General features: G+C 45.6%; 1 protein-coding gene across 6 annotated transcripts in view; it reads left to right on the forward strand.

The window, feature by feature from the left end:
* The window catches only part of USP15 (ubiquitin specific peptidase 15), a 127,909-nt gene extending 112,151 nt beyond the window's left edge, over positions 1 to 15,758 (forward strand). For 5 of the 6 annotated variants that reach the window (XM_069764506.1, XM_069764510.1, XM_069764507.1 and 2 more), the window contains 3 exons: positions 675 to 778; positions 11,890 to 11,978; positions 12,609 to 15,758. In XM_069764506.1, the coding sequence (XP_069620607.1) occupies positions 675 to 778; positions 11,890 to 11,978; positions 12,609 to 12,794 (379 nt within the window). In that variant the 3' untranslated portion in view covers positions 12,795 to 15,758. The remainder of the gene's footprint in view (positions 1 to 674; positions 779 to 11,889; positions 11,979 to 12,608) is intronic. The other variant, XR_011320727.1, reaches the window with a different exon arrangement.
* The last annotated feature ends 6,522 nt before the right edge of the window (positions 15,759 to 22,280 follow it).

Consider the following 22,280-nt stretch of genomic DNA (forward strand, 5'->3'; position numbering starts at 1 on the left):
CGCTCCCTCGCAGCGTCTTGTTCCAATGCCACCAGCTACAGCGGCGGGGCAATCGCTTGCAGTGAATATTCATTCCCTTAAGTAGCCGACACACGTGATCGCTGAGCAGCTGCTGGAAGTCGGCGGCTGCTGTTGACACTGCGCCCTCCGCTATTACAGAGAAATTAATATTCACTGTCTGCGCAGTGACTATTCATCTCTCTTTAGCTGGGGGCACAGGAGTGAGCGCCTGCCTCCTGTCACCCGCTTCCCCATTGCTGCTACTCCCCCTCAGTCTTCTGGGACCCTAACTCGAGTATAAGCTGAGGGGGCTTTTTCAGCACTAAAAATGTGCTGGAAAACTCCGCTTATACTCGAGTATAAATTGTATTATGCTCACTTCTATACTGCCATCATATTCCCAGCGTTTTACATACATTATCATCTCTGTCCTCAATGGGGCTCACAGTCTAAATTCCCCATCACTATGTTTTTGGAGGAAACAAGTGTACCAAGAGGAAACCCACACAAATACGGAGAGAACATACAAACTCCATGTAGATTTTGTCCTTGGTGGGATATGAACCAAGGAGCCACATCGCTGCAAAGAGCTACCGTGCTGCCCTTCGTTCACGGTTCCCTACAGTTTTGTACTCATATATTTTACTTTTTCTTTTTTAATTTCTCCTCAACAGTGATTTGGACATGTCAAAATTCCTCATCAATCCAAACGCTGGCCCCTCTTGCTACAACTTAATTGCTGTATCAAACCACTATGGAGGAATGGGAGGCGGGCATTGTAAGTCACAGACCTTTATATTGTCGCCATTGATTAAACTGAAATAGTACATTGTAGGAAATGCAGAAGCTTAGCAGAAAGTTACAGCATCTTGTAATACATCACTTGCTGACTGATCCTGTACATATGGCAGAACGGTGTGCCTGGAAGCTGTATGGCGTACACACAGTGCCTTTGGCTCCGTGCTATGAAGCCTGGGGCACTGTATGCTGGCATATGGTGCACCATATGGCATTATACAGTGGCCAATGTAGCACGCCATGGATTTTTTTTTAAGCTTTCATATGTATATCTCATAAATGCCTGAAGCTTCAATCACACTGCCACCATTAGCACACCAAGCCTCCATGTTGCACACACTAGCGGTTATGTGTGGTTTTATTTATACAGATGAAAAATGTATTTCTCATAAAAATAATTGGGTTATATACACTATATAACAGAAATACTTTTTCATACATTGTAAAAGGTATTCAGTATTACATCAGTTTTATTCTGCAAGATTTTCTCTCCTGCTTAGCTGTTGTGTATCACTGATACCAAGAATCACAAGAGGACAGTGAAGCAATATTTTCTTTGATTTTCATGGGTGTAGTGCAGCGGGGTAGGTTCAGTGCGACAGATAGACAGAGGCCACAGGAAAGTTCAAAGCAATTGTCTTTAATGTCCTAAAAAAAACTCTCACGAAGGAATGATGTCCTCCAGGTTGCAGCCAGGTTTCCCTAAACACAGTCCAGAACTCAGAACCCGTTGCTGTGGACAATAACACCGCCGTGCCTTTTGGGTGCGTCACCCGCCTTGAGTTCCCTGGCTCTGTGTTGCCTCACACAGTCCTGGATTGCACAGAGCCACCTGTTCTGCAACTTCCAAACTCCAAACTGACACAATTAAATGGAACCGTGGCCATGGAGCCACTTCCAAAGCCCAGCGTGGAGAGAGGGATTCTTCCCACTGCCAAACTTGCAAATCCCTCTAAAAATAAAAGCCCTTAACGGGATTTCCTAAGAACCTGACTGGGTCAACTACTTGGACCCAATCCACATTCTTTTTTAGCCTTGTGATTCGTAGGCATCCTGCCGTGAACACAAGGCACTCCAGCGGGTTTAATAAGACTCCGTTCACATCCTGGGGGACATATCAACCCTTGCATATGATCCCCCTCACTGCCTCACATATCCCCCCACTCTGTTCAAACTTGTGGGGTTGAACACTTGTCACCATACAGGGTGCCCATGACAGGGCATCTGCATTCCCTTGTGCCTTACCTGCATGATGTTCCTCGATGAAATTTAAATTTTGCAGACAGGAGTCACACGAGCATTCCTCTCCTTGGCATTTCTCATCCAGACCAAGGGTGAATGATGTCACCAAGTGAAACGGTCGACTGAGCAAATAATAGTGTTGGGACTCCTTCTCCACTACACTATAATTTTTCCAACTTGGTAGGTGACCGGATGTCCTTCTCCGTTCACCTGCGACAGGAACACTCCTGAGCCATGATTAGAGGCGTCCGTGCGCACGACGAAGTCTCTCTTGAAGTTGGGGATGATGAGGACAGGCTGTCCGCACAGCGCCACCTTCATAGACTGGTAGGCTTCCTCCGCTTGAGGGTGCCACCGCACCATGACTGATTTCTTTTTCTTGAGGAGATTGGTCAGGGGTGGTGTTCTCCCAGAGAAGTTATGTATAAACCTCTGGTAAAACCCAACGATGCCGAGAAATGCTCTTGCCCGTCTGCCGGTAACAAGTCAGGGCCAGTTCTGTATGGCCTGTATTTTATTTGTTTGGGGTTTGGTAACCCCACGGCCTATCACGTATCCTGTTCCGGGCTTCCTCGAGCCCTATCACAGATTTCTTGGGATTTGCCGTCAAGCCCACGGCTCTGAGCGAATTCACTACCGCTTGTACCCGTGACATGTGGGTTTGCCAATCAGTACTAAAGATGATGATGTCATCCAAGTATGCTGACGCATACTTCCGATAGCGTTCTAGCACGTGCTATGTCCATCAGCCTCAGGAATGTGGCAGGTGCCCCATGTAGTCCAAAGGGCAAGATGACATAGTGGTACAGACCTTCCGGTATTATAAAGGCGGTCGTCTCTTTTGCTGACTCCGTGAGAGGTACCTGCCAGTAACCCTTGATCAGATTCCGTGTGGTAAAATACTGGGCCTGTCCAGTCACTCAATCAGCTCGTCCACCCGGGGCATTGGATAAAGGCTGAACTTCGACACCTCATTCAATTTACGGAAGTCATTACAGAACCGTAGTGATCCGTATGGCTTCGGTGTAAGCACAGTGGGGCTACTCTAGTCACTCTGGGACTTCTCACTTACTCCTACTGGAGCGTTTATCTTACCTCCCTCGCGATGGCTTGTCTCCGGGCCTCAGGCAAACGGTAAGGTTTCTTAACCCCTTAATGACCGCCAATACGTCTTTTAACTGACCTGAGATATAAGAGAATAGCCTCCCCATACAGATGACAATCCAGCATCTGTTGGTTGTACACTATAGCTGACAACTTGCTGTATCAGCCACGATCAGTATTTGCACCTTCTAAATCTGTTTAACCCCTTAGATGCTGCTGTCAATAGTGACTACATCATTACAAATGGTTAACAGAGTGTGGGGGCTTCTTCTTTATCCCAATTGGTGCCCTCAGATCATGATTTTGTTGTCCTGATGTTTGCGATGGCAATTCATGACCAAATAGCGGCCTTAGAGTCTGACGGCTATAGTAATCTGTTTAGAAGTTAGCAACATTTAGGTGGTAAAAATACACATTTTCATTTCTGTCATGCCACTTTGCATTAATTCCTGTAAAGCACCTGAAGGGTTAATAAACTACCTGACAGCAGTTTTCAATATGTTAGGGGGTGCTGTTTTTAAAATGGCATCACGTTTGGGGGTTTCCCAATATATGGGACCCCTAAAGTCACTTCAAACATGGATAAGTCCCTAAAAAAAAAAATGTGGTAAATTTCTTTGAAAAAATGAAAAATTGCTGCTACATTTTTAAACCTCCTAAAATGGTAACAAAATAAAATAACATTTTACAAATGGTGCTGATGTAAAGCCGACATGTGGGAAATGTTATTTATTAATGGTTTGCTGTTGTATGACTATCTGGATTAAAGGGATAATCATTCAAATTTAGAAAATTGCTAATTTTTTAACATTTTTCTCAAATTTTTTATATTTTTTATAAATAAACACAAAAAATGTTGAACTAAATTTACCATTATCATAAAGTATAATGTGTCACGAAAAAACAATCTCAAAATCACTGGGATTTGTTGAAGCGTTGCAGAGTTATTACCACATAAAGTGACACTGGTCAGATTTCAAAAATTTGGCTCGGTCACTAAGGGGTTAAACATACATTTTTATTTATTTACAAATTGTGTTGAGCATTACATCTTATTGACAGTAAATTCTTAATGATTAACATAATGTTATGGGGATTAGGGAAGGGAAGAGGATAGGGGAAATGGTGACATTACAATAGCTATCCAATCACATTCTCTATGTGCCAATCTGCAAAATTATTTAAAACCGTACGGTTTCATTCGCACTCTTACGTGAGGCTCAGTGACAATGTCATGCTGGATGGCTGAGGTACGGCCAGGTAGTTCAGAGAATGCATCCATATTCTCTTGAACTAATTTCCGTACCTCTCGACGCTGCTGTTGCTAGAGTGTCGTCTATCTTTACCTCTCTCTTGGCCTCCATCTTCGCCGATATCTGAGTCGCATGCATAGGCATACACTCCCACTCTTCCACGCTTTCAACAGATTTACATGATAAAACTGTTTGGGTGTTCTTTTCCCGGGCTGGTAAACTCGGTAGTTCACTTCCCCCACTTTTTCCCGAACTTCATATGGCCCTTGCCACGTGGCCATAAGCTTGTTTTTGGGTGATGGGTAACAAGACGAAAACCCGATATACTGCTTTAAAGGAGTGTACCGTGGACTTTTTGTTATATAAGCGGCTCTGCGCTGCCTGGGTGTCCACCAAATACTCTTTCACTATAGGCGTAACAGCTGCAATCCGGTCCTGCATATTGGCCACATTCTCAATTACACTCTTATGTGGCGTAGGTTCCTGCTCTGACATCTCTTTGGCTATGTCCATCAGACCCCTAGGATGCCTGACATACAGTAGCTCAAAGGGTGAAAATCCCCTGGAAGTCTGCGGTATCTTGCGAATGGCGAACATCAAGTAGGGCAACAACATGTCCCAATCCCTTCCATCCATGGAAACTACCTTCTTCAACATGGACTTGATAGTTTTGTTGAAGCACTCAATAAGTCCATTGGTCTGGGAGTGATACACCGACGTGCACAACTGTTTTGTTTTGAGAAGCTTGCACAGTTCCTTCATCACCTTGGACATAAAAGGAGTCCCCTGATCAGTAAGGATCTCCTTCGGTAGCCCAAGGCGACAGAACAGCCCAATCAACTCCTGGGCGATAAGCTCAGCCGATGTGTGCCGAAGTGGAATGGCCTCCAGGTACCAGGTGGCGTAGTCTACGACCACTAATATGTGTTGGTGGCCCCGGGTGGATTTTACACTCGGCCCTACAAGATCCATCGCAATATGCTCGAAAGGTACCTCTTTAATGGATAGAGATACAAACTAATTCCGGTAGTTTGTGGTGGGTGAGGTTAGTTGGCACTCAGGACACATTTCGCAGAATTTTTGCACCTCAGTGTAGATTCCAGGCAAAAAAAAAAACACTGCAATATGCACTCCTGCTTCTTTTTGTCCTCCAAGTTCCCTCCCAGCATATTCGTGTGAGCCATTTTGAGCACCGACGGTAGGATCGGAGCACTACTAGTTGTTCTACCACCTCGTCCTGGATTTTATCAACCCTGTATAGTAACTCCTAGTTGATCTATATACGTGGGAACGCCGTCTCAGCACCTGGCTGCTGAGCCACCCCATTTACCACGATTATTCTTTTCCGTGCCCGGGTCAGAGTGGGATCCTGGAGCTGAGCTGTCCGAAACATACCAGGGGACACTTCCAGCTCGGGGATCGATGGGGTCTCCTCGACCTCTCCTGCCAATATCTTAAGGGAATCCTATCGGGGTTACACTCTGTCCCTAGGTTGGCGACCCCTATGGCAGGTATCCCTGACTCGAGAACTTTGGGTTCCATGCCTGCAATAACATTTACCCTGGGAGGGTTAATTTTATTTTTCCACAGAGACCAGAAGAGGGGCAAATCCCTTCACAGGACAGCCCCATAAGGAAGGGTCTTCACTGCCCCTACCACATGTGTAATCTCCCCGCAAGGCGTAACAAATGAGACCTCCACTGTTGGGTACTCGTGGAGTTCACCATGTATATACACAACATCCACATTTTTCCCAGTGGGTTCTAAGCCTGAGATTAATGACCCATGCACAAGTGTCACTAGGCTCCCTGAGTCCAGGAGGGCCTCGGCCTGGTGTCCGTTGACGCACGCGTGGCACAGATGTGGTTCACCCACTGGGACGAATTGATCCACATTGAAAACTGCCTGGGTGTACATTGACATACGGCGAGTATAACCGCAGTCCAGAAGTTCAGCTGTCAGGGGGCAGTTGGCAGCCACATGTTCTGGCCCTTGGCACTGCCAACACTTAATAGCTGTGGCACGACTGGACCTCGGGGCCAGTTTAGGGGAAATGGGACCCTTGTTACTCTCACATCGGGATACCCCCAGTATGGGCTCGGTCTTGTTTGGCCCCAGCAGAGGGTCGGGGACCTTTCCCAGGCTCGTGAGCTGGCGGGGCCTGATGTGATAACCATAGAGGAGCAGAGTCCCGCATAAAGTCCTTAGTGGCCGTATACCGCTCAATCAGACTGACCACCTGGTCTAAGGTGCCAGAAACCCCCTGGTCCATCCAACGCTGAATAGCGGCTGGTAGAGTTCTTGCTAGCCGATCGACCACCCTCTCTACCATCTGGTAGGGGGTTAAGGTCTCAGGCTGCAGCCATTTACCAGCTGCTGTAAGTCAGACCTGGCGGGGCCAGACTCTGCAAAGGACCACTGAAACACTCATTGGGCCCGTACATACGTATTAACCCTCAGTCGGGTGTAGGATCTCACCTCTGTTTCTCATAGTCCAGGGCATCATCCCAACTGAGATCCAAGTAGGCCTTCTGGGCATCTCCCGTCAGGAAGGGAGCCACCACTTCAGCCCACTGGGACATCGGCAAGCTCTCTCGCCCTGCTGTGCGCTCGATTACGGTGATGAAAGTCTCCAAATCGTCCTCGGGACTCATCGTCCTCAGTGCTGATTGAACCTTGTACTGGGCCTCAGAATGGACCGGTGTTGCTGGTGATGGAGCCTCTCAGGGCCGCAATCTGCTGTAGAATCAGCTCATTACTCTTCTGCTGCTGCTGCTGATACAGCAGCTGATGATGATGATTGTGCTGCTGCTGTTGCTGCTGCTCCTGCTGCCATTGCTGCTGCTCCTGCTGCCTTTGGTGCTGAAGCTGCTGGTGTTGCTCTTGTTGCCGCTGAAACTGCAGCTGCTGTTCTTGCAGCTGCTGCTGCGTGAGGGCCAACTGCTTGAGTATTTCCTCCATCTTCTCGGCAGGCTTCAGCTGTAGCATTGCAGGCTTAATTACTGACATGCATCGGGCTTTGGGTATGCCTCAGTTCACACTGTCTGCATTCTCCACCATATGTAGTGCAGCGGGGTAGGTGCAGTGAGACAGGCAGGGACCGCAGGATTTTCAAAGCAAATGTGTTATGTCCAAAAAAAACTCACACAAAGGAATGATCGCAACCGGGTTTCCGTAAACACAGTCGAGAACTCAGAACCTGTTGCTGTGGACAATAACACCTCCATGTCTCTTGGGTGCATCAGCCGCCTGGAAGTCCCTGGCTCTGTTAGCTCCTCACAGTCCTGGGTTGCCCAGAGCCACCTGCTCTGCAGCTTCCAAACTCCAAACTGACACACACAAAGCAAAACTGACAGATTTAAATGGAACCGTGGCCATAGAGTCACTTCCAAAACCCGACGTGGAGAGAGGGATTCGTCCCACTACCAAACCTGCAAATCCCTCTAAAAATAAAAGCCCTTAACTGGTGTTCCTAAGAATCTGACTGAGTCACTACTTGGACCCAATCCACACTTTCTTTTATTTTGCCTTGATACTCACAGGTGTCCTGCTGAGAACACAAGGCACTCAAGCAGGCTTAATAGGACTCCTTCCGCATCCTGGGGGACACATATCGACCCTTGCATATGATCCCTCTCACTGCCTCACATGGGTTAGGTTTTAATTACATCAACTTTTACAGTATGGCTGTGTTTAGATGTGGCGGAATTGTGCTATGGATTCCACTCACAAAACCGCAGCAATTTGCTAAAAGGGAACCTGTCCCCCCTCCTTCCCCCCCCACCCCCCCCACCCCCCCCCGGGCATCTTTAAGTAAAAGAGCCACCTTCAGCAGCACTAAGGCTGCATTCTGTGAAGGTGGCTCTTATGTTTAGCATCCCTAGGAATACTGAAATATTCACTTTTATAAATTGCCTGCCATACCTCTATTGTGTCCAGGAGGTGTGTGTTCTCCCCCTTGTCAACCGCCTCAGAGCCGTCAATTATCCCCCTGTGTCTTTCGGGCACTGCGCTCCTGTGTTCAAAATACATGCCGGACGCCTGCGCTCTGCAATTATTTCTCAGGCATGCGCCGTGCGCGCTCTCTGGGAACTTACATCAGGATATTGCCCCATTGACGATAGTGCCGAAGTCTCGCCAGACTTCACAAATCTCGCGAGACTTCGGTACTATCTTCAGTGGAGTACGGTGACCCGCTCCACTGCGCAGGCGCCAGATTCCCAGCCCCGCAGTGTGAATCTATTATATAATTGTCTAAGGGTCACTTCTGTCTGTCTGTCACAGATATTCATTGGCCGCGGCCTCTGTCTATCATGGAAATCCAAGTCGCTGATTGGTCGAGGCAAAACAGCCACAACCAATCAGCGACGGGCACAGTCCGGCGGCAACATGGCCGCTCCTTCCTTCCCACAGTCAGTGCCCCCTCCATACTTCCCTCTGGTCACCGCTCAAACAGGGTTAATGGCAGCGTTAACCGACCACGCTATGCCGCGGTGTAACGCACTTGGTTAACTCTGCTATTAACCCTGTGTGACCAACGTTTTACTATTGATGCTGCCTATGCGAGGACTCGGCGTCGGTAACCGCTTCGCTTGGATCCGGGGGCTCCGGAAGGTGAGTATATAACTATTTTTTATTTTAATTATTTTTTTTTTAGCATGGACATGATGCCCACACTGCTATATAATCTGTGGGCTGGGCAATATACTACGTGGGCTGGGCAATATACTACGTGGGATGTGCAATATACTACATGGGCTGTGCTTTATACTACGTGGGCTGTGCAATATACTAGCACAGTAAAACTTTGCACAAGAAAGTGGAAGAATGCGGCACTCACCCAGGTTGCGAAGTGAATATCTTTAATCTGTCTTTAATCCATGTACAGACCTTGCATAAAAGACAAGCGGAGACGTCGAGGGTGCGGGAGAGTGAGCTGGACGACGGCTGTTTCACACAATTGGTGCTTCCACGGGTCCATGTACACGTGGAAGCACTAATTGTGCGAAACGGCCGTCGACCAGCTCACTCTCTTCGCACCCTCGACGTCTCCGCTTGTCTTTTATGCAAGGTCTGTACATGAATTAAAGACAGATTAAAGATATTCACTTCGCAACCTGGGTGAGTGCCGCATTCTTCTACTTTCTTGTGCAAAGTTTTACTGTGCTGTTATGGCTATTGATGCTGAGCACCACGCTCCAGTACTGCATGGATACCGCACGCTGTGGGTCTAAAGACGTGTATTTGATTCAGCACTCCCAATACTGCATTGTTGAGTCCTGGTGCCGTTTGTCTCTTTGAACTGTGCATTATACTACGTGGCTGGGCAATATACTACGTGGCTGGGCAATATACTACGTGGCTGGGCAATATACTACGTGGCTGGGCAATATAGTACGTAACTGGGCAATATACTACGTGGCTGTGCTATATTCTACGTGGACATGCATATTCTAGAATACCCGATGCGTTAGAATTGGGCCACCATCTAGTACATCATAAAACTCTGTGAGGCCGGATCTGGGGCCTCCGCTACACGAATTCGCCGGTGATGTCACGAGGAGGCATTGCTCGGAGGACACAGGGGGATGATTGACGGCTCTGAGGCGGTTGACACGGGGGGAGAAAACACCTCCTGGATACAATAGAGGTATGGTGGGCAGTTTATAAAAGTGATTATTTCAGCATTCCTAGGGATGCTAAACATAAGAGCCACCTTCACGGAATGCAGCCATAATGCTGCTGAAGGTGGCTCTCTACTTAAAAACGCCCTGGGGGGGTGAGAGGTTTTCTTTAAGAATGCAAATGGATGTGGTTTTCACAATGCAATCCACATTTAGCAGAAATCCACACCGAATTCTGAGCACGCTGCAGACCTTTAAATGTGTGGGCAGAAAGTACAATTTACATTTTTTGCAATGCAGAAGATGAAATTCACAGTGAATCTACTTACTTAAAGGGTTTGTCCTCTTTCAGAAAGTGTTCAGCCCCAGCTGCAGATTGTTAAAAAATAACCAAACCTTGCTGTACTTACCTTCCATAGGTCTAGGTTGGTACACAAAATGAGAATGCTTGGTCTGGGGGAAAATGTGTGTAAATGGGTTAGTAACTGGCTTAGTGATAGAAAGCAGAGGGTGGTTATAAATGGTATAGTCTCTAACTGGGTCGCTGTGACCAGTGGGGTACCGCAGGGGTCGGTATTGGGACCTGTTCTCTTCAACATATTCATTAATGATGTGGTAGAAGGTTTACACAGTAAAATATCGATATTTGCAGATGATACAAAACTATGTAAAGCAGTTAATACAAGAGAAGATAGTATTCTGCTATAGATGGATCTGGATAAGTTGGAAACTTGGGCTGAAAGGTGGCAGATGAGGTTTAACAATGATAAATGTAAGGTTATACACATGGGAAGAAGGAATCAATATCACCATTACACACTGAACGGGAAACCACTGGGTAAATCTTACCTGGAGCAGCCAGTGCCAGGCAGCAGCTGCCAAGGCAAACAGGATCATGGGGTGCATTAAAAGAGGTCTGGATACACATGATGAGAGCATTATACTGCCTCTGTACAAATCCCTAGTTAGACCGCACATGGAGTACTGTGTCCAGTTTTGGGCACCGGTGCTCAGGAAGGATATAATGGAACTAGAGAGAGTACAAAGGAGGGCAACAAAATTAATAAAGGGGATGGGAGAACTACAATACCCAGATAGATTAGCGAAATTAGGATTATTTAGTCTAGAAAAAAGACGACTGAGGGGCGATCTAATAACCATGTATAAGTATATAAGGGGACAATACAAATATCTCGCTGAGGATCTGTTTATACCAAGGAAGGTGACGGGCACAAGGGGGCATTCTTTGCGTCTGGAGGAGAGAAGGTTTTTCCACCAACATAGAAGAGGATTCTTTACTGTTAGGGCAGTGAGAATCTGGAATTGCTTGCCTGAGGAGGTGGTGATGGCGAACTCAGTCGAGGGGTTCAAGAGAGGCCTGGATGTCTTCCTGGAGCAGAACAATATTGTATCATACAATTATTAGGTTCTGTAGAAGGACGTAGATCTGGGGATTTATTATGATGGAATATAGGCTGAACTGGATGGACAAATGTCTTTTTTCGGCCTTACTAACTATGTTACTATGTTACTATGTCTACCTGGTCCAGGTGTCTGGCATTGGCTGTGGCGAAGACTGCATGTCAAGAGCGTGGCAACCAGTGCTTGAGCTTAGCGACTCTGCCAGTGTTGAATATCCCATTCAGAGCCGCTGAGCTCACTCGCTGTTAATATGAGGACAACCCTGCAGCCAATGCCAAATACCAGAAACGGTGGACCTGGGAAAGGTGAGTATAGCAAGGTTTGTGGACAACCCCTTTAATTCTCCCAAGTCTTAAACCCTATGAATAACATGGAAATACTATCTCCCAGACATAAAGGATAATCCTGAAAATGGGGGAAATTAACTTATTTTACTTTTTTTCTAGACACCGCTTTTGCAAAAAATAAAGATGATGGGAAATGGTATTATTTTGATGACAGCAGTGTTTCTACTGCATCTGAAGACCAGATAGTGGTGAGTATTGTGTGCACAAACTAATTTCTGCATGCTCATAAGCATTTACCTAATGTGTCCAATGCCCATTCCTGCTTTTGTGCGGGTCACTTAAAGGGAATCTGTCAGAGAAAGAGACTCTGAATCCAACGATGTATCACTTAGTTTACTGGGTGCAGCAGTCCTGACACAGAGTATTTGGATTTAGCAATGTAGCAGTGTTGAGAAAGCTAACCCTGCCCACACCAGGCTCTCTATGTACATTGCCTATGAGCTGCTCATCACAGAAGGGGCAGAATTGGATGAGAGCCCCTTTGCCAGTTATTCACAGCATTGATAATCACCAGGTGATAAAACTTTCATTGTAAGTAGACAACACCACACAGCCTGACATATGACACATCGTTGAGTTCAGTGTTCTAACCCTTACCTCATGCTGTGCTCAGATTACATAGCAAAAGCCTGCTGACAGATTCCCTTTAAGAAAAACTGGGCTAGTAGAGGAAGCTTCTTCTGACCAGTACTACCAGTACCAGAAATGCTTACGTGTTGTGTTGCATGATGTAACTGAGAAATATAATATTTAAACACGGGAAAACTCCTTTAAGACCGTGGTATATTCTAAAAATTGTTTGTTTTTTATTTGCATAGTCCAAAGCAGCATACGTTCTTTTCTATCAACGGCAAGATACCATTAGCGGGACTGGCTTCTTTCCTCTAGACAGAGAAGTCAAGCAAAGTGCTTCAGCCGCCACTGGAGTCGCACTGGAGAGCGACGAGGAGACGAATGAGAATGAAAACGACGTAGAGAATGAAAACTGTATGCATACCAACTAACTTAAAGGGGCCGGTGATCACATCCATGGCAATGGCAATCACTTTTAGTAAAAAGCCACCGTTGTTGTTTTTTTTTTTTTTTTTTTTTATAAATAAAAAGGTGAATCACAGCTGGGAAAATGTAAACTTTTTGTGTGGTTTTGCGGATTTTATTTTTTCAACCCTTTATTGCAATGTTCAATGACAGAACAGTGCAGTAGATACTATGACGGAACAATCTCTGCTCCATGTAGATTTATTTCTGTGACCTACGGAGCTACAAAAAAAAGTAATGTTTGCTGCTGTTACTAGTTTATGCTGTTATGACATCTCTTAAATCCTCAAAGGCTCGCCGGGCTGGATGCTACGAGCAAAGGGTCGCAGGGCTGGATGCTACGAGCAAAGGCTCGCAGGACTGGATGCTACGAGCAGAGGTTCGCCGGGCTGGATGCTACGAGCAGAGGCTCGCCGGGCTGGATGCTACGAGCAGAGGCTCGCCGGGCTGGATGCTACGAGCAGAGGCTCGCCGGGCTGGATGCTACGAGCAGAGGCTCGCCGGGCTGGATGCTACGAGCAGAGGCTCGCAGGACTGGATGCTACGAGCAAAGGCTCGCAGGGCTGGATGCTAGGAGCAGAGGCTCGCCGGGCTGGATGCTAGGAGCAGAGGCTCGCCGGGCTGGATGCTAGGAGCAGAGGCTCGCCGGGCTGGATGCTAGGAGCAGAGGCTCGCCGGGCTGGATGCTAGGAGCAGAGGCTCGCCGGGCTGGATGCTAGGAGCAGAGGCTCGCCGGGCTGGATGCTGCGAGCAGAGGCTCGCCGGGCTGGATGCTACGAGCAGAGGCTCGCCGGGCTGGATGCTACGAGCAGAGGCTCGCCGGGCTGGATGCTACGAGCAGAGGCTCGCCGGGCTGGATGCTACGAGCAGAGGCTCGCCGGGCTGGATGCTACGAGCAGAGGCTCGCAGGACTGGATGCTACGAGCAAAGGCTCGCAGGGCTGGATGCTACGAGCAGAGGCTCGCCGGGCTGGATGCTACGAGCAGAGGCTCCCCGGGCTGGATGCTACGAGCAGAGGCTCGCCGGGCTGGATGCTAGGAGCAGAGGCTCGCCGGGCTGGATGCTAGGAGCAGAGGCTCGCCGGGCTGGATGCTAGGAGCAGAGGCTCGCCGGGCTGGATGCTAGGAGCAGAGGCTCGCCGGGCTGGATGCTAGGAGCAGAGGCTCGCCGGGCTGGATGCTAGGAGCAGAGGCTCGCCGGGCTGGATGCTAGGAGCAGAGGCTCGCCGGGCTGGATGCTAGGAGCAGAGGCTCGCCGGGCTGGATGCTAGGAGCAGAGGCTCGCCGGGCTGGATGCTAGGAGCAGAGGCTCGCCGGGCTGGATGCTAGGAGCAGAGGCTCGCCGGGCTGGATGCTAGGAGCAGAGGCTCGCCGGGCTGGATGCTGCGAGCAGAGGCTCGCCGGGCTGGATGCTGCGAGCAGAGGCTCGCCGGGCTGGATGCTGCGAGCAGAGGCTCGCCGGGCTGGATGCTGCGAGCAGAGGCTCGCCGGGCTGGATGCTACGAGGGCGGCATGTGATCTGCTGAGCCCTTGAGGGTAGGAAGAGCCATATATTTTTTTTCTCTAGTGTTTATTTCTAGATAGGTTTTTTTTCTTTACTTTCAAAACTAGAGCCACTTTTGATGTTTTTTTTTTCTTTAGAGGTTCTGCTTGATATATAGGTCAGTTATTTCCACTATATATTTAGTTAATGTCTTTGAATCACTCTGGAATTGGTGTAAACCACCATCTGAATAATGAAATGGGGGATAGCAAAGGTGTTTTAGCCTTTTAAGATCTAGTTTGGGGTTTATTTAAAGCTGTGTGTTGGAGTTCACAATGCTGTGTCATGAAATAGGTTGGATTGAATGTAAGTTTCCCCTGTTACTTGTTGAATTCCTGTTATATTTGCTTAAAACTGGTACATTTTCGGAGCTTCTGCCAGTCAGCTGTTGTGTTGTAACCTCGACCCATCCAATATATTTCATTTAGAGGAATATTTGAGCTCTTGGTTGTACATTGTAAATGTAAAAAAAAGACCATTTACAATGGCACTTTGTGCCGCTGACAATGACTCTGGAATAATCTTTAATGGGATGATATTTTTTTTTTTAGTTCCTTTTGACTTTGACAATGTATGACTTTATCCAAGGTAGGTTTGTGGAAGTTCGTGTGCTCCCTCTTAAGTCACCATGGCCTTACAACTCATCTCAAAGGGTAAATTGTTCTAAAAGATAAGGAAAACTGACATTTGCATGTTCAACTATCCGAACTTGTACTGTGTATATTGCAAACAAGCCTTGGATTTACTGTTGGCTAACTGCATTCAAGGGTCCAGGATGCCAAAACAAGCAAACCTAGAAAACATTGAACATTTTGTAAGACAAGTTGTTTTTGCTGCTTTACCTGTTATCTTGTTTGAAGAATGTATCGTTGTTTTGTACACTGCCTACGAGAGGACTCTGTAAATGGTGGGACATGCTTTACATATCTACTACCTGACAAATTTCTTCACTGTCCCGGCAGAGGAAAACTAGTTGAGAAAAAGAGTTAGAAGAAAAAAACGAAAAAGTATAACGTTCTTCACTTGAACCAATGTAATAAAACTACAATAGGTTTTAAATTGTGTATTGTAAATACGAGTTCACTCTGTGAGTGCACATTTTGGTAAATTATTTTATTTATACATTAGCATTAAGAATACAGATAAATGTATAAGACCAGGAGACTTAAGGGTTTGGCTTTGCTTCCTAGCTCGATATTAAAGCTGATGTGATTATATCCTGGTATTTTAAAGCTGCTTTTGTTTTTCATTTTATAATGTCAAATGTTAACCTTCTGCATGACGAAGGTTACGGGTTTGTCTGCACTTTACGTTCACTTGGGTTTACATTTAAAATGTGCATGATTAATTTATTTATATAAATTTAAATAAAGTTGTTGAAGGCCTTATGTAGTCTGAGTTCTTATTTATTTTCGATATACCGTGGATGGGATTTTACATTCTAGGAAAATGTTATTCTCAAGTACATGACCAAAATGAAAGCATACCTTTTATTTTATATTTAATCCTACAGATAAAGGGAAGTCAACTGCCAAGTATTTATAAAATATTATTTACCTTTATTAAACATAGAAGAATCTAATAAAATCTTTTCTCACGGAGATACAGGTGCAAAATAGATTACAATGGCCAGGTATGCATTATTATTGTTAGATAATACATATACCAATTACACATTCCTTGATTTAGGTCTCACAGGATAAATATCATGATTCATAGTTATTACTGCTTTAATCAACTGCTTGGACACTGAGAATTACTCATACTATCCGGGGTAGCGGATTCCAGAAAACTGTTGCAGCGTGAGTAGAGTCTTGTAAGCAAGAGGGGAAGGTTCGAATTAGAGGGGTTGTTAGCCATAGATCAGTGTCAGAATGGAGAGCACGAGTAGGGTGGTCGAGATGAGGGAGGGGATGTAGAGTACTGAAAAACTTTGGGTTTAGTGGGTGAGGATCATTCGTTAAATTTGTATTATGTAGTGGATGGGCAACCAGTGTAATAAATGACAGTGTGGACACATCAGTGTAGCAGCTGAGCAGAAATATGTGCCTGACTTTTGCACTCAAAATAGATTGGAAAGGGGAGAGTTTAGTGAGCGGAAGATTGAGTAGTAGTGATTCTCAGCTATCAGTGCAATCTAGGAAGATGCGAGACTTTGCAGTTTGAAAGATAAGAAAAGGACAGATTCTGGAAATGTTTTTGAGGTGCAGGTGACATGAAAGATTTGAGTCACATGTCCTAGGATAGCGAGTGGGCTGCTGGGAAGTCATAGTAGTACTACACACGGAAATGGAAATTTCATGTTTAGGTAGGTTCTTATAGGGAAGAAACACAAGAAGTTCCGTTGCAAATACACGGAGCACATTAAGTTAGAGACAGCTGACAATCACTGGTTTTTAGTAATAGTGTTAGTGTAGGAGTGAAGTCATGAGAAGATGTCAGTGGATGTCATCCACATACAGCTGGTACTGAAATCGAAATCTGCTGTTAGGTTTTCCAGTTGGAGCTATGTAGAAAGTAAAGAGAAGAGTACTTAAAGGGGATGTCAGATCCAAATCGATAAGTTTGCAGTCTCTCTGTGTGACTGTAGACTTATGAATCACCCCAGAGCACGCACGCACTGCGCTGCGGAGATTCGTCGGTTTCTGGCCCTGGGCCAGAGGGTATGTACAGTCGCGTGTAAAATTTTGGGCACCCCTTGTCAAAATTGTTATTATAAAAAGTTAAGCAAGTGGACAGTGAAATGCTCTCCAAAAGGCCTAAAGTTTAAGATGACCCATTTGTTTTGTATTTTACGCAAAAAAAAATCTAAACATTTTCATCTTTTACATTTTAAAAATTACAAAAAGATAAATTGGCCGATGCAAAAGTTTGTGCACCCTGCATGGTTAGTACCTAGTAGCACCCGCTTTTGCACGCATCAAAGCTTGTAAACGCTTCTTGCAGCCAGCCAAGATTTTTTCAATTTTTGTTTGATGGATTTTCTTCCATTCTTCCTTGGAAAATTCTTCCAGTTATGTGAGATTCCTGGGTCATCTTGCATGTACTGCTATTTTGAGGTCTATCCACAGATTTTTAGTGATGTTCAGATCAGGGGACTGTGAGGGCAATTGTAAAACCTTCAGCTTGCACCTTTTGAGGTAGTCTGTTGTGGATTTTGACGTGTGTTTAGGATCATTATCCATTTGTAGAAGCCATCCTCTTTTCAACTTCAGCTTTTTTACAGATGGTGTTATGTTTGCATTAAGAAATTTGTTGAAATTTCATTGAATCCATTGTTATAATAATAATATTAATAATTTTATTTACGGTATATAGCGCCAACATATTCCACAGCGCTTTACAAATTATAGAAGGGACTTGTACAGACAATAGACATTACAGCATAACAGAAATCACAGTTCAAAATAGATACCAAGAGGAATGAGGGCCCTGCTCGCAAGCTTACAAACTATGGGGAAAAGGGGAGACACCAGAGGTGGATGGTAACAATTGCTTTAGTTATTCGGACCAGCCATAGTGTAAGGCTCAGGTGTTCATGTAAAGCTGCATGTACCAGTTAACAGCCTAAGTATGTAGCAGTACAGACAGAGTCTATTAACAGTATAAAGTGTATGAGAACATGATGCGAGGAACCTGATTATGGTTTAAGTTTTTTTGTTTTGTTTTTTTTAATGGGCCACACAGGGATAGTTAGGTTAATGCGTTGAGGCGGTAGGCCAATCTGAACAAATGAGTTTTTAGGGCACGCTTAAAACTGTGGGGATTAATCGTATTAACCTGGGTAGTGCATTCCAAAGAATCGGCGCAGCACGTGTAAAGTCTTGGAGACGGGAGTGGGAGGTTCTGATTATTGAGGATGCTAACCTCAGGTCACTAGCAGAGCGGAGGGCACGGGTAGGGTGGTAGACTGAGACCAGAGAGGAGATGTAGGGTGGTGCTGAGCCATGGAGTGCTTTGTGGATGAGGGTAGTAGTTTTGTACTGGATTCTGGAGTGGATGGGTACTGACTGGCACAAAGAAGCCACTTCCTACTACCTGTGAAATGTTCCCCCTGCCATTGGCTGCAACTCAACCCCAAAGCATGATCGATCCACCCCCTTGCCTAATGGTTGGCGAGATGTTTTTTATGAAATTCTGTGCCCTTTTTCCTCCACACATACCTTTGATCATTGTGGCCAAAGAGTTCTATTTTAACCTCATCGGTCCACAGGACTTGTTTCCAAAACATATCAGGCTTGTTTATTTGTTCTCTTGCATACTTCTCATGCTGCATTTTATGGTGAGTATACAGGAGAGGTTTTCTTATGATGACTCTTCCGCAAAGGCCATATTTGTGCAGGTGTCTCTGAACAACAGAACAATGTAGCACACATTCAGAGTCTGCTAACTCTTTTTGAAGGTCTTTTGCAGTCAAGTGGGGGTTCTAATTTGCCTTTCTAACAATGCTGCGAGCAGTTATCACTGAAATTTTGCTCGATCTTCCAGACCTTATCTCGACCTCCACTGTTCCTGCAAACTGCCATTCCTAATTAAATTTCGAACTGAGTAAAGAGCAACTTGAAAACGCTTTGCCATCTTCTTATGGCCATCTCCTACTTTGTGGGCCTTCATCATTTTTATTTTAAGAGTGCAAGGCAGCTCTTTGCTAGCACAAAGTTAGAGCAGACTGGGATTTTATAAAGCTGGTAAACATGCATCACTTGGCCTTTCCTAACAATGATAGTGAATAAACGATAATCCTAACAGGTCAAAGCTATCTGAGCACATAATTCTCCAAACTTTTGCATCGGCCAATTTTCCCTTTTGTAATTTTTAAAATGTAAAAGATGACAATATAATTTTTTTTTGCCTAAAATACAAAAGAAATGTGTTATCGTTAACTTTAGGCCTTTTAGAGATAATTTTATCTTCAACTTGCTTAACTGTTCAAAATAACAGTAATTTTAACCAGGAGTGCCCAAACTTTTACATGCCATTGTATGCATTTTACATACCCCTGGTCAAGGCTTGTCTAGTGGGCATAGCCGTGCCCCATCTAGTGACAAGACTGTCCAGTGGGCATGAACGACTAAAAAAAAAGGTGGGGCCTTGCTCCATGCAACTGTATGGAAGTGAGACCATGCCCACTGGCCAGCAGTATGTTTAACTCAAACATACCCTCCAGTCCCCGGTCAGAAAGCGGTGAATCCCCGCAGCACCCAGTGCGTGCACTGGGGGGATTCATAAGTCTGCAGTCACGCAGAGTTACTACAAACTTATTGATTTGGACTGGACAACCCCTTTAAAACTGGACCTTTAATAACCCCAATAGTAAGAAAAAGAGGATAGAAAGAAGTGCCAGAAAATTATACACTCAAGAAGCAGTCAGAGAGGTAGGACGAGAACCAAGAAAAAGCTGTATCCATGAGACCGATAGATAGAATAGTGAGGATGAGTTGGTGATCCAGAGTGTCAAATGCTTCAGAGAGCTGGAGAAGTGAGTACTGACCATTAGATTTAGCTATTAGTAGATCATTAGAGACTTTAGTAATGGACAGTTCTGTAGTGTGTAAAGAGCAGAAACTGTATTGTAAAGGGTCAAAAAGAGTTATCTGAAAGATAACCGATTAGATGAGTAACCCAAGCCTTTAGGGTATGTGCACACATCAGGATTTCTTGCAGAAATTTCCTGAAGAAAACCGGAAATTTTCTGCAAGAAATCCGCTTTTTTTTTTTTTGCGTTTTTTTTTCACGTTTTTTTTAGCATTTTGCAAGCGTAATTAGCTTGCAGAATGCTAGTTTTCCAAGCGATCTGTAGCATCGCTTGGAAAACTGACTGACAGGTAGTTCACACTTGTCAAACATAGTGTTTGACAAGTGTGACCAACTTTTTACTATAGATGCTGCCTATGCCGCATCTATAGTAAAAGATAGAATGTTTAAAAATAATTTAAAAAATGGTTATACTCACCCTGCAGACAGCCGATCTCAGCGGCGTCCATTCCTATAGATGGTGTGTGTGTGCAGGACCTTCGATGACGTCGCGGTCACGTGAGCGGTCACGCGACCAATCACAGGACCGCGACGTCATCGCAGGTCCTTCACACAGACCATCTATAGGAACAGAAGCGGCACCGCTGAGAGGCGGGAAGACTCCGGGGCCATCAGAGGGTAAGTATATGACTATTTTTTATTTTAATTCTTTTTTTTTTTTTTTTACTAATTATATGGTGCCCAGTCCGTGGAGGAGTCTCCTCTCCTCCACCCTGGGTACCAACCGCACATAATCTGCTTACTTCCCGCATGGTGTGCACAGCCCCATGCGGAAAGTAAGCAGATCAATGCACTCCTAGGTGTGCGGAATCCCCGCAATTCCACATTTTTAATGAATATGTTGCTTTTTTTTCCGCAATGCGATTTTTTTCGCGGAAAAAAAAGCAACATTTGCACTAGAAATGCGGAATACACTGTAAATTAATAGGAGGCATATGTAAGCGTTTTTTTCGCGTTTTTATCACGTTTTTATAGCGAAAAACGCGAAAAATACTGAACGTGTGCACATGGCCTTAGAGTTAAAGGGAAGATTAAAGACATCTGTAATTGGCACAACAGGATGGGTCAAGAGATTTCCTTTGTTGTTGTTTCAAGTAATGCATTATGACCGCAAGTTTGAGACTGAAAAGAAACATACTAGAAGAAAGAGAGAAGCTAAATATTTTAGTTCGGGTAGTGATGGCCAGGAGATGGACTGAAGGAGGTTTTAGGGGAAAAGGTCACTGGTGCAGAGAGTAGAGCAAGAAGATGCAATGAGCCTGGTAACTTATTCTGTGACTAGATCCAATGTAGAAAGTGAACTGGATGAAGTATGGGAGGGAAGGAGATTCATGCTACTAAGCGTTTGGGAGAGTGGATATTGTCATTTTTTTTAAATAAGTGGCCAAAACTCTGAGATTTTGTGATGGAAACCTGCACTTTAGGAATAAGGATGGATTGAAGTTTCAAAGAGTTGTTTAGGATAATTTGATAGTAAGGTGATGAGTGTGGTGAGGTAGGCTTGCTTGACAAAGTGATGTGTATGGTTGTATGTTTTAAGTATAAACATAGAATGTATTAGGCCATGTTCACACAGTGCGTTTTTTTCTGCGGAACCGCAGCGTTTTTGCTGCTGCGGTTCCGCAGCTGTTTTCCATGCAGGGTACAGTACAATGTACCCTATGGAAAACAGGAACCACTGTGCACATGATGCGGGAATCTGGAAAAAAAGCCGCGCTGAATAGCCGCGGTAAAAAAGAAGTACCATGTCACTTCTTTTTTCGGAGCCGCAGCGGTTCTGCACCCATAGACCTCCATTGTGAGGTCAAACCCGCAGTAAAACCCGCAGATCAAAAATATATCTGCGGTTTTTATTGCGGTTTGTGGTGCCGAACCGCTGCAGCAGGAAGTGCGGGGAAGCGGGCGGAAGTGCGTGGGCGGAGTGTGGCTGCCCCGATCCCACCCCCCCATGCTCCGATGCCCACCCCCCGTGCTCCGATGCCCCCCCCCCCCGTGCTCCGATGCCCCCCCCGCCCTAATCTCCCCCCCTTATGCTTACCCGGCCTCCCGTTGTCCGTCTGGCCGTCTTCTCCCTGGGTGCCGCCATCTTGCAAAATGGCGGGCGCATGCGCAGTGCGCCCGCCGAATCTGTGGTGAGAGAGCAAAAGAGGAGAGAAAGTAAAGTCATACAAGGAGCAGAGCCTGAACAAGTCCAGTTCCAGTGTATTGCCATGCTCAGCATTAGAGCTGTCTGTCAATCAGTGCCAGAAGCACGGTTACAACTACTCACTATGTGCTGATCAGTGACTGGAAAAGCGCCAGCCAGCCCCTATAACTGAAAGCCGAGTCTGCCCAGAGGAATAAAGTTCATTTCTCTTCTGGCAGCGGTGCTCTTA

The sequence above is a fragment of the Ranitomeya imitator genome, chromosome 4 (genome assembly GCF_032444005.1).
Source record: "Ranitomeya imitator isolate aRanImi1 chromosome 4, aRanImi1.pri, whole genome shotgun sequence".
NCBI classification, from domain to species: Eukaryota; Metazoa; Chordata; class Amphibia; order Anura; family Dendrobatidae; genus Ranitomeya; species Ranitomeya imitator.